The sequence below is a fragment of the Caloenas nicobarica genome, chromosome 3 (genome assembly GCF_036013445.1).
Source record: "Caloenas nicobarica isolate bCalNic1 chromosome 3, bCalNic1.hap1, whole genome shotgun sequence".
NCBI classification, from domain to species: Eukaryota; Metazoa; Chordata; class Aves; order Columbiformes; family Columbidae; genus Caloenas; species Caloenas nicobarica.
The window spans coordinates 61,311,247-61,323,706 of record NC_088247.1 but is presented as its reverse complement, the minus strand read 5'-3'; the positions used below and the strand labels follow the sequence as shown (position 1 = coordinate 61,323,706).

Below are 12,460 nucleotides of genomic sequence, written 5' to 3'. Positions count from 1 at the left end.
CATGTTCAGCAGAGGCCCTGCCAGAGCACACCACAGCTCCTGCCCGCCTGCCCACACTTTCTTCCACTGGACACCACAGCACAGCAGCACAGGGACAGCACGGGCTGATACACACAAAGCCACGTCCCAACATGCAGCCAGGATGCAGCAAAACTGCCCTGCAAAAGCAATCCTGGGAACCCCAGCAGAGGTGGTGCCCCCAGTTCTCCTATCAGCCTGTACTTCGGAAGGAGGAAGATGGAGAGGACACCTAGGTTCCAGGCCAGGCTCAGATTCACCCGAGTTTAGGGTACAAAGAGGGGGTAGCACAAGGCACACCGCACTGTCTCCCTATTTTTTTTATAGCCCTCCCAGATCAAATCGATATATCAACATCTCCAATTAATTTGATTTGGCTCAAAATAATATTCCAAATATTACATGTAGTTAAAGGTCACAGAAGAACATTCTTCTTTTGCTGACCACAGCTTCTCAAAAGTTCAGATCAGGTTCTGCTCTCATGTACACCACCGCAAGACAAAAGTATTTCTATTGAAGACACAAACCACTCAATGTAAACCAGGTCCAAGGCCCAGCCTGGCAACAGAATCAGGGAGAGCTTCAATTCTTTAGTTAAGAGGGTGATTTTACATCGATATAATTGAAGTGGCACAACCTCTAACTCTGTTGCAATTGCATTGACACAGAGGAGCACACAAAAGTACAGTTAATAGGAGCTTATATATTGCAGAAATATATTTATATTGAGTACTTATAATTGGATGGATACAGATACGGAAGCACATTGATAGAGCCTCCGAATGGTGTTAAAATCACAAGGCTCCAGATGCAAGCTAAGCTACAGTCCACCGCTGTGTCACTGGCACTGCTGACTAACTTAATGGTACTGGTGTCCCCCATTGCCCAGGCTGCTGGGCAAGCGCCCCATCACTTGCCGTTACCCAGCTCTCTCTATATCCACAGCAGAGGACTCAGCATCTCTACCTGTGGTGGGTCTAAGCTGATGTACTGAAAGCAGCTGAAAGCAAGCCCAAAGCATGAGTGAACTCTGGCCTTTTGCTTTTCGACAATGAGGTAAAGTTATCCTACATGATTTGGATTTGTCGGTATTGACGTGGAAATGTATGCTCTGCCCTTCCCCTTGTACAGAGAACCAGGTGTCTGTCCTCAAGTAATAGGTTTTCAAATCTGCTTTTTAAGGGTTTGATACCTCTTCATTTTCTATCAAATAATCCTTCTTTATATAATTAGCACCCCTCACCAACCTCCATACTCCAAGATAGGCATCCTTCAGTGAGTTCCTGTTCACTTCTCCTGTGCTGGTGCCTTTTCCCTGGGCCACCGGTCCCTTGGCAGGCTTCTCAGTGCCGTCCTTCTCTTCGTCTCCACTCCGGCTGTCCCTCATGGCTGATCCTTCCACTGCTGCTCCCTCAGCCTCTTTCTCCTGGGAAACCGGCTCCATCGCAAACAGTGCTTGGTCGCCAGCCTGACTCTTCCCCTCCTCTTCTCTAGTGTCTTTCTCCAGGTCCTCATAATTGCTTTGCTGTCTGGTCTCAATGTACTTGGCCACGCAGTAAATGATAGACCCCAAGGTGTTGACCACAACACCGGCTATAAATAACTTTGTGGGCTCCACATCATTGAATGCCACCATGCCCACCGTGATGGTTGCTATGCTCTTCACCACCCCTACGAAGCTGGTGGTCACAGCTGAGTTAATGTAAGTGCAGTGAAGAGTGGTAAAGTTCATGGCACAGCTAATCAGAACACACGCAATAAAGATGCATACCATGGCAGGGTCCTTCCAGCCCGGGAATGACCAGACGTTGATGGAATCCATGCTGGCAAAGGAGCAGATGATGAGAAAAGGGGTGGCTGAAACTGCGATGGCATACTGAGCTGTCAGGGGTCCGTATTCACTATCTACACTGGTCTTCTGAATGAGCACCAGGTAGGCAGCATGTATCAGCACAGCCAGCACGCCTGTCACATAGCCCATAGCATCCCCAGTCAGGTCACCAGCTCCTGTCCGGAAAGTCACAGAAAGAAACAAGCATGGGTTTTGCACATCAGCCAGAAACAGAGCAGCGTTTTGGGCTAGAGGGATATTTAGGAAACAGGCGCCAGTGCCCCTTCCATAACTCCTAAGATTTGTCATGTTTTTCCCAAGGCTAGACAAACTTAACCTCCCAACAGATACATATTTTTTTGTGCATGTGCACTGCAAACCTATTGAATGTCATCCATCCTCCCCTTGAATCCTGCAGCCAAAATCAGATTGCATTCTCCCTTTTGTGAAGACACTATGGGAGATTTGCAGGTGAAATCGCACATACACAAAGCAATGCTGGGCATCCTCTTGCCAGTGTGGGCACAGATCAGCTCCAGCTGGCCAGGCTGCCTGCCCTCCAGCTCCCTGGCCCTCCTTCTGCCCTCCTGCTCCCCCCAGCAAGGCCAAGCTGTGTGGGGCTGTCACAGTGGAGAGCCTCCCTGCTGTGCCCCCAGTCAGGCTTCTTTGCAGATGTAGCTACTTGTTATGTGTGTGTGCTCTGTTCCCTGGGGCAGCCCCTAACCCAGGAGTATTGCCAGGCCACACAGAGGCAGCTTTGCCTCCCACTCCACCTGCACGTTGGCTGGAAATCAACACAAGTAAGGCCTCTGGTCCCACAAGGTTGCAACTGACCCCAAAGGTTGCACTTACTGCTGTAAAACTGTACTTCCTCCCTCAGTCCTGCAGTTGCCCCCAGATTACATCTGCCTCTGTAAGGTTGCACCTACCCCCTGTAAGACCGTATCTCCCTCTATAGGGTTGCACCTTCTCCCATAGTTTTACACCAAACCCCTATAGGGCTGCACGGACCCCCAAAAGGAGGCACCTATCTCCACAAGATTGCACTGAGTCCTGTAAGATTGTCCCTGTCACAGAGGGGCTGAGCACCACCCTCCTCCCCCTTCCCCGCAAGGTCGCACCTGCCCCCGTAAGGCTGCGCCTACCACAGTGGGGTTGCAGCTGCTCCCCCGGGGTTGCACGCCCCCCATGTCCTCGAACGCTCCCCCCGCGGCTGCCGCTGCCCGCTCAGTCCCGTCCCAAAGCGCAGCCAGCGCGGCGACGGCTGCCGGTGCCGAGGCGGCGCCGCCGTCGGGGGGGCCCCGCAGCCGCCCGCCCGCCCCGTCCCATCCCGTCTCGTCCCGCCGGCGCGGTGGCGGTCGCACTTACCGGCCAGCGCCGCGCCGCAGGTGGTGATGAGGACGGCGACGAGGACGCCGGGCGAGGGCATGCCGTCGCGGAGCACCAGAGCGCCGGTGAGGAGCGTAACGAGGGGCAAGCAGCGCTTGAAGACGACGTACATGGGGAGGCTGAGGCCGCGCAGCGACCAGAGGGTGAGGGTGGACTGCAGCGTGGCCAGGGCGGCCACGGCGGCGAAGGGGCGCGCCAGGCGGAGCCCGAAAGGCGGCAGCGCTGCCAGCCCCCGCCGCCGCAGCGCCTCCAGCCCCAGCGCCGCGGCCGCGCTGCTCAGGCACTGCAGTAGCGTCAGGAAGGCGAAGTGGTAGCGGGCCAGCAAGAACTTCAGCAGGATGTTCAGCGAGCCCGAGCACAGCCCGTGCGCCACCGCCACCGCGACGCCCCGCGCCCGGCCCCGCCACCGGCCCATCCTCCCCGCGCACGGCCCCGCCGCCGGGGCCCGCGGCACTGCCGCCCGCCCGGCCACCCGCCGCGGCAGCGGCGGGGGGAGACGGGGACGGGCGGAGGCAGGGGGCGGGCGGAGGGAGGACGCGCTCCCAGCAGGGCGGCCGCTGTCCCCGACGTGTCCCCCCCGCGCCGCCCCCGACGTGTCCCCCCTCCTCCCCGCACCCCCGCCCCTCCTGTCCCCTCCTCGCCGCCGCCCCCAGTGTGTCCCCCCGCCATATCCAATGTGTTTCCGCCGCCGCCTTCGGTGTCTCCCCCCTCCCGCCGCCACCGCCCCCGGTGTCACCCCAGCTTCGCCCCGCGGTGTCCCTCGGGGCACGCCCCGGCGCAGCGGGGGTGGGACGCCTCCCAAGCCCGTCCGGGCCCAGGAGGGGCAGGCGGTGGCAGCGCGCACGGCTGCGCTCTCAGCCAGGGGGATGAGCGCGGAGCGCCCGCAACATCGCGGCGGAGCGGGAGACCGGTAGGAGACCCCCCGTCTGCCAGAACGGGGAGGTCAGTGCGAGCCGCCCCCCGACGCGTGCTCAAGCAGGGCAGCACCGCTTTTCTCTCCCCAAAAGCGCACGTCCCCCCAGGAAAGAGCACCCATCGAGCCTACCGGCACATCCCGCCTGCAGCCCCTCTCTTCCTCGCGCTGGGGTCCCGGCCGCACCCGGTCGCTCTCCGGCTGGCCAAAGGGAGCCGCTTCTCCGGCGGTCAGCGGCGAAGAGACGCGAGCCGCTGCTAAGGATGTGGGGAGAAACTCTATCGGGGAGACTTTTCCTTGAAAAGTCACTGAAAATTGCTAACCACACAGAGCTTTCGAAAGTGACGTTTTAAAGCCTGGTAAAGTTTAAATAAACTAATCCCTTGTCTTGACTTGCCAGATTAAGGTTTCAACAGAAGACTGCAATAGATCACCTTGACTCTACAGAAAAGCAAAAGCAGTTTTCTCGGACAGCCAGTCCTCTACCAGTCTCCTGCAGTGACAGGCAACATCAGGGAATTAAAACTATACTTCTTTTACAAACTGCCTTATAACCTCGAGCCTTCTTTAACATCATATGCGTTAGGTCTCTCTCATTAGCACTAAGACTGCCTTTCACCCATCAATATGAGATTAGCAAAGTTAGTCTTTATTTTAAATGAAACCAGCCTCCCCCTCCACAAGAATGGTATTAGAAAGAACCAGCCTGGGGGAAGATGGCGCACTTGACACCCAAAGCTTGTTTTTGAAAGACTTACCATATTAATAAAGAGTGGACCACATCCTGACAAGGTTTGCCAGTTCCGTTGGGCTTGCACGGAATTTAGCACAAGCATAGCATTGCATTTCAGCAGTAGCAAAAAGGCACAACTGTTTTCTGCGAGATTTCTGTGAAAAAACGTTACATTTCAGTCTTAGTTCAGTTCATAGACCTCACTATACACACCCAGCTGGAAACTCTTGCATAGCTTGGCTTTTGGGTGAGACCTGCAGCAACCACAGAAAAGGGCTGTTGATGCCAACAGCTCTCAACAACAGTAGGGCAGGTGTTCGGACTGCCAGGCAAGCAAGTGTGCATGGAATGATCATGCTAGAACGGAGGAGTGGCAGGAAAAACACACTGGACCTGCAGTGTTGGGCTCTTCATCCAAACCAAGAGAAGCCATATGTGCGCAGGCTTATTGCTGGGTGCAGTAAGGGGCTCTTGGTGGTCACAAGGATCAGTTACACCAAACAGGATGTGTTATAAATTTCGTGGGTTACAAGTAGCAGTAGAGCTGGTACAGGCAGAGAAAGGAGGCAGGACGAGGTTTATAAAATGAAATGGGATGTACACATGAAAGTATGAGTGTTTGAAGATAGAAATTGGTAATGAGGGAAAGGAAACCAAGGGTACCATTGAAACTAAGCAACAGAGGTAAACTTCTACTTTTTGATGTGTTCCTGGATAAATATTCTTGCTCACCAGAGGCTGTCTCCAGCTTGCCTGCCTTTTATTTTTCAGTCTTCCATTTATTCATATTTTGTCAAGCTACTGTTCTCACTCCCTCTTTCTTGCCTGGCACTTTCTCACCTTCTTTTCCCCATTCCTATCACAAAGCCTGACATCAATGCAAGGACAAGACTAACATTGTGAGGACCACTGTAATACTCACCCGACCCAAAACTGCAGCCTCTCTTTTCATCCTTCACCTCTTCTCCATCTTTACAGAACCAATGGGAGGATTCTCCTGATATCTGTCATTTAAAATTGGCTTTTTCCCTTTTGACTTTAGGTGTTCCCTAATTATAAACCAGTTTATTTTCCATTTTGTTCTCTCTCTGGTTCTTACCAAAGTAGTGGTATTTTCATCTTATTTTTACACGCAAATCTTTATTTTTAATATTTGAGTACTTACATTTCTATTGATTAAAAAATCCACTGATTGAAATATTAAAACACTGAAGAAAAAAAAAAAGAAAAAGAAACCCACAACCACCAGGACTGTGTCTATGCCTCCTTTCAAAAGGTGAAAGTAATACCTATCTGAATTTCTCAGGTTACCTTAGTCATAAAAGCCATGGATGCAATCAGGATACTTGGATGTTTATTCTTTGCTAACTCAGGGTGAGAAGAAAGCATGCGCTGAAACCCAGAAATTTTCAGGGAAAACGACACATCAGTTGTGGTCACGTCCCTGGTGTCATGGGACGCTCCACCTTGGGGGCTTTCACTCACTTCAGCAGCTGCACTGCAGCATAAAACGTAAACTCACAGTTAAGTGGCCTGAAATATTAGGCATATAAAGGCTGAAACTCTAATTTAAACTTACTGGAGATGAAGTCTGGCTTCAAAACCCACTGAAGAACCATGCCAATGCATTTACACCAGCCTCCATTTGGACTCATCCCAAGCCCACACAGAACACCATTTAAAGGAACGTGTGCATCACTGGGACAGTGTTTGCATATGGGAGAAAAAAAATCTCTTTCTGCCAAATAGGTGCAGATGGAAAAAAATCTAATTGTGCTTTCTGGAAATACTATAGTAATTGTGACTCCACCTAAGCATAAACTTTGGAAGAAACAATTTTGTCCCCCCACCAGTGAAATTATCACTGAAGAAGTGAGTCTCTGACATTGAAGAGGATCAGGCTACAACTCTGCACTGGGGGCTAAACAGTTCCCTGATTGAAACAGAAAAGGATAAACAGAAGGATAAACATTTGAATAGACTATTTCAGTTGGAAGAGACCTACAACGATCATCCAGTCCAACTGCCTGACCAATTCAGGCATGACCAGAAGTTACAGCATGTTATTAAGAGCATTGTTCAAATGCCTCTTAAACACTGACAGGCTTGGGGCATTGATCACATCTCTAGGAAGCCCACTCCAGTGTTTGACCACCCTCTCAGTAAATAAATGCTTCCTAATGTCCAGTCTAAACCTCCCCTCCTGGTGCAGCTTTGAGCCATTCCCACCAATCCTGTCACTGGATCCCAGAGAGATCTCTCCCCTCTCAGCCTCCTTTTCTCCAAACTAGACAAGCCCAAAGTCCTTACCCACTCCCCACAGACATGACTTCCAGCCCTGTCACCAGCTTTGTTGCCCTCCTCTGGAAGGACCTTCGCATCCTTCTTAAATTGTGGTGCCCAGAACTGCACACAGTACTCAAGATGAGGCCATACTAATGCTGAATTGGGGGAACTCCAGTGTCCACATCCCAAGTACCACATGCCATCTCTTGGAACCCACCTGTGTTGCAAGGCCAGCTTCTCTTGCAACATCTCTCATGGTGTTCCCAATTTTAGTCTAGCCTATACACAGCAAGGGGGGGGGGGAGGCGAAAGTGCTGTCCCTTCCCAAACCACCTGTTTCTCAACATGGATTCAGGCCACACCCAGCACTAGACTCCCACTGTCTCTCCACACTCAGAAGAGATGAGTTCTCCTGCACTTCACTGAGAAGGAATTGGATAAAGCAACCGAGAGAGAGACATCACTTGAGGGAATGCTGCAGTGAAGGTACTTCCCTTACATCAGCTGTTCTTCTGTCCAGAGACGGCAGTGGGTCCTCAGTCCATAAGTTGACTCTGTTACAAAACTGTGACCTAGTAGTGGGGCACAGATCATAGTAATCCAAAGCTTTGTGGTTCTGTAGAGCAATGAGATTATGATGATGCCTCAACTCTAATCCTTTGCAAATTATGCTGAGTTCTGCCTTTCATCTAGGTACAATGACATGGGTGAGAGAAAAAAAACCCTGTAGAGTAAATTGGTGCCAATTTCCCAAGGGCATCATTTTAAAAAAATAGTTTATTGGATGAAAATGGTAAAGAGATATATATATATATAAAATGTTTAATGGACAGTTTGCTTTAATTAGGGTCTAATGCAACCATGAGGTATACAGGGGAAGTGTTCTGCAGAGTTGTACCCATTCCTCATCAAATGACCCTGAGCACATTCACAACTGAGCAGTACTGAAAGGCTTAGAACACCCATACCTACACAGCAAAATTTGAGGCCAGCATTGTACTTGGCTAGAAGAAAGAGTTCACTTCATCACTGGCATGTAGTCTGCACAACCACACAAAAAGAATAATTTAAAATAGATTTCCTTTATCAATATGCATACCTGACGTGACATACAGCTAGGCAAAGTTGCATGTAAGTATGGTCTCTAAAAGCAGAGAGGAAAAATGCAACTGTCATCCAGTATCCACACAAGACACAGATCATGAGTACAATATGCTTTACTTACAAAATACTCTCAGTATCTTTCACTGCCTTTACTTTTTGATCAACGTTTCTTAATTGGGGAAGTGAATAAAAGAGTGTAGCCAAGACACTGTGTGCAATTAATTTAATAGCATTGTAGAACAGCAAATCCACTCCTTTAGAACATGACTAATCAATATGTTTCTTAAACCAAGGAGAAACCTATGGGCTCCCATAAAACTAAATCTTCCACAGGAGCACGTTTAAAAGTAGAACACATTACATTTTTAAGACTGTTGTTGTTAAAAGTCTGTCTTGATAAATGAAAAAAAGATCACAAGTTAGTATTGTGGTCATAAAATAAGAAGTAGTTCTTTAAAACAATTACAGCAAATATTCCCTGAGAATTAAGAATCAGCAACAACTATTGCCGGATTGTTTTTTCTGTTACAGTGCAGAAATGTTACAGCACATTCTCTCCATTCAAAGATCACACAGGAAGATTAAAGGCCAGAGTTTTTATTTACTATGTGCATCTTCTAGATGCACTCATTTTTCAAGAGAATTAAAACCAGACACATCAACCCTCAGCACTGAAGCTAACCAGGACATAAGGGGAGAACAGGCAGTTAAGAAAAGGTTTAATTCACGTGTTGAGTGTACGTGGTCAGAATTCCTTTTTTTTCCCCCTGTGTGAGGTTTTCTGAATGTGCCCTTCCAACTGATAGGCTACGGCAGCTTTTTGAAATATACCCTTTCCTTCCCCTCAGAAATATGTACATAAAGTACACCACCAATTGTACACCACCAAAACGTTCCACTCCCTCAGACAAGTAACTTGTAGTCTAAGCAGAAAAGAGAGATAAAGCAGAAGAGTGGAGTAACTATTAAAGTTGAAATAATCAATTTTAACGCCTAAAATTAGATGTTATGGCCTATGGTATTGCTGAAAGCTGTATGCAGAAAATCTACTTTTTGTTATCAATTCAGCTCAAGAAGATGGCATTCTGGGGTCAGTTTGCACTGACCCAGAAAACTATACAATCCTATCAGGAGCCAAATTCTCATGTTGTAGAAGCGGGTTTCTTTCTATCTTGCTCTAACACCAAATCGATATATGTGTATCTCCCTGTGGCTACCCACTAGTTCCACGGCTCTTTCTCCAAGATAGCACAATCATTCTTTTCTTGCAATCTGCAGGTCTTAGCTCTGCTGAATTCTTTCTTTCATTTCTTCAAAGCATCCAGCAGATCTGGCAATGTCTGCTATTGCTTGATATATGAGTGGTGCAACCCAGAAGTGTACGGCATTCATTAACAGGAGACAATGAAAACCTGACCAAGGATCTGCAAAGACCTGACCTGCAAAGAGTCATATGCATGTTGGGCATATTCTTTTAAGTATAATAGCTTGGCCATACTGGATCTGCTATGTTTATGTCACACAGCTAATCTGCATGTTCAACTGGTCTGGACATCAGCTCTCACTTTGGCCAGGCTGTCAGACATCCACAAACACTGAATATATGGCCACGTTCCTCTTCTATCTCTTGGAAAAATTTTCTAAGTGAAAACAGAAGACAAGTCTACTAGAAGAGATGGTTGTTCTATCTCTAAATCTTGAAGATTGTGATCCAGTTAGTGTTGTATATATTTCATTTTTTCCTAAGAGTCTTCTCTATCATCAGAGTATCTTTCTGCATGACTTCATCGACTGTTTTACTCAAGGAGATATAACAGAAAAAATGCATGAAAATAATCTTTATCATATTTGTGAAGTGGCAATTAAAAAGGTCAAACGAATCAGCTGGCAATAAACTATGACATTTACTGTCTATCAAGAGTATTCATCATATTGCACAAAAAATTAATGCAACATGAGTCACAGCAAAACATATAAATATTAATGCATCCAAGTGATACAAACCTCAGTTGACATTATAGGACTTTACAGTGAAAAGCCACTAGTTTCTTTTCTACAGTGACATTATCTCCAAATACACAACCAGTTACTCTTATTCTTTATAAGGACCAAGAAGATTCAGGTCTCTGCTCTCATTCACCAGACAGATCACAAAATTGTGTTGGTGATTTTACTCTTAAGACACCAGCTCATATCTGCTACAGCCACTCTTTGGCCATTCAGTAGCTGTTGAATGTTTTGCTGGCTCAAGTACTACCTGTCCAGTAAACCTAGCCCTAATATCTCCACATCGTTAAAGTGCACTGTCGTTTGTCCGTCTCAACCACGACAGTGCACAACACTCCATTCAAGAGAGTTTTACTTAAAAAGAGACACAAAGATTAGTGACACGGTTGACACTTTAGCACAAGTCTGGGTGTGGGGGAAGAGAGAAAGGTTCCTGGTGTGTCAGATTTTCTTCACTTTTTCTCTAGACAGGAACTGCCAGACATGATGGAGTATAGATCTTGACTAGTTCATCCCAAGCACAATCCACCACCTACAAAGCAAACAAAATCTATTTAGATCCTTCATAAGTGTCATTTTTACAAAAAACAGAAGGAACTTAGAAGAAATCAATGCACGTTGTGGAGTTAATGCTGGTTGGTACTCTGATTTACAATGCCTCAAAATTATGTAATAACGCAGTTGGTTGTGTTTTTCAAAACTTTGTTATAACTTTGCTGAGATGCATGAAAATTAACTATCTCCTATTTTTCATACTCCCCATGAGGAAAGCGGGGAAACCTCTGGGTTTCAACTGATTGTTCTAAATAGGCTAGAGAATGTAACTGAGAATGAACTGAAGGGCACATAAACCACCACATCTTGTGGTGTTTCGTCTCTTCACAGGGTCTCAGGACCCTTTTACCACGATATCTAAACACTTCATGACCAAATCTGAACAACTTTCTTATACTTGCAGGTATAGCAAGTTGTTATAGACGTCTTCCTAATGGAGAGCTGAAGAATGGGAAAAACAAAGAAGTTGACCAATATGACGCAGGAAGTTTCTTGAAGAATTAATCCAGAACTTCAGTCTCACACAATAAGCAGTAAGATCAATCTTTTGCTGTGAAAAGAGATGTCTGTTTGCCGAGCACTAAGAATTGGAGGTGGTGCTGTTGCTTCAAGCACTACCTACGCCCCACGAGTCTGATGAGAAGTGATGCCCTTGTGCCCCTGTCATCTTATAAACACAGCGAATGATTCCAATAGAACTGAAACTTTTCCAAATTACAAGTCCCAAGATCTATTCTAGATGCAGACTTGAACCTAAAATCACAAAACCAGAAGGTTAACCTAATTCTATACCATTAAAAGGTTTTAATAAATAACATGATTCCACAGAAAAAGACTAGAGAACGCTTTAGGTTTGAAAATTACTTTTAATGCACTTTAGAGTGTATAACAAAGTGAAAGGGTTAACCACACTGTCAATTACTCAAGTAGATGAACTGTAATATATATTCACAAAATATAGTGGGAGACAAGAACTAAGTCAAAGGGAAGAAGAGGAGAGTTAAAGAGAAAAAGCTGATGAGCCCCACAAATACATGCCAGAAAATCTGGCTGAATCTATCTTGCATTATCTTTACAATGTCCTTTCCAGTTGGGATCACAAAGGATACAGTATTGGATCCTCTGCACAAGCAGCTTCCTTCTGCTGCAGACTGCAATTCCTGTTCTCTTCTAGAGCCAGAATGAACAGCTGCACACTAAAAATTTGGAAATCCAACTTCAATATTTGATTTCAGACTATAATTAGCCCATTTTGTGTTTACTATACTGCACTATTATTCATTTTTATTGCTTCCTTAGCTGCATCTACTTAGTTATTTGGAGTGCTTGCCATATACATCTAAATGGATCAAAAAAAAATCTCTTGACAACGTGTCTGTCTATTCATACAACATAATAGAGCTTTGTGTATTATAATGTTCTGCTGCATTGCAGTCCCCCAAATCATACCAAAAAGAAAATTTGAGTTCTCCACTAAATGTTATGTAGAAACTGGCAATCACATAAAACACAGTTTTTTGTTGTGGTGTTGTTTGTTTTTTTTTTTAAATATTCTACAGAGCTCTGGATCAATATCTGTATTTCTGTAGGCAACAATTCCTGCTTTCATAAAGAAACAGAGATA

At 46.6% G+C, this 12,460-nt stretch overlaps 2 protein-coding genes across 4 annotated transcripts in view; both read right to left on the bottom strand.

Moving 5' to 3' along the window:
* Positions 1-1,195: 1,195 nt before the first annotated feature.
* Positions 1,196-3,700, bottom strand: SLC35D3 (solute carrier family 35 member D3). The gene is made up of 2 exons (XM_065632689.1): positions 3,218-3,700; positions 1,196-2,025 (listed from the first exon to the last, which is right to left on the bottom strand). Exons 1-2 carry the CDS (start codon positions 3,651-3,653, stop codon positions 1,196-1,198), a joined length of 1,266 nt encoding a protein of 421 aa, XP_065488761.1. The 5' UTR covers positions 3,654-3,700.
* A 4,290-nt stretch (positions 3,701-7,990) lies between these two features.
* Positions 7,991-12,460, bottom strand: part of PEX7 (peroxisomal biogenesis factor 7) — a 46,558-nt gene continuing 42,088 nt past the window's right edge. The window contains exon 11 of one of the 3 annotated variants that reach the window (XM_065632860.1): positions 7,991-10,813. Coding sequence is in view for 2 of the 3 variants with exons in the window: in XM_065632861.1 (XP_065488933.1) it covers positions 10,745-10,813 (69 nt within the window). In the remaining variant the exon portion in view is untranslated. The remainder of the gene's footprint in view (positions 10,814-12,460) is intronic. The other 2 variants (XM_065632861.1, XM_065632859.1) reach the window with 2 other exon arrangements.

Bases quoted from the DNA above. Each gene is read 5' to 3' on its own strand.
- SLC35D3 (XM_065632689.1), bottom strand. From the start codon at position 3,653: ATGGGCCGGTGGCGGGGCCGGGCGCGGGGCGTCGCGGTGGCGGTGGCG. The intron at 2,026-3,217 runs GTAAGTGCGACC...CTTTCCGGACAG, and splicing joins CTGCGGCGCGGCGCTGGCCG to GAGCTGGTGACCTGACTGGG.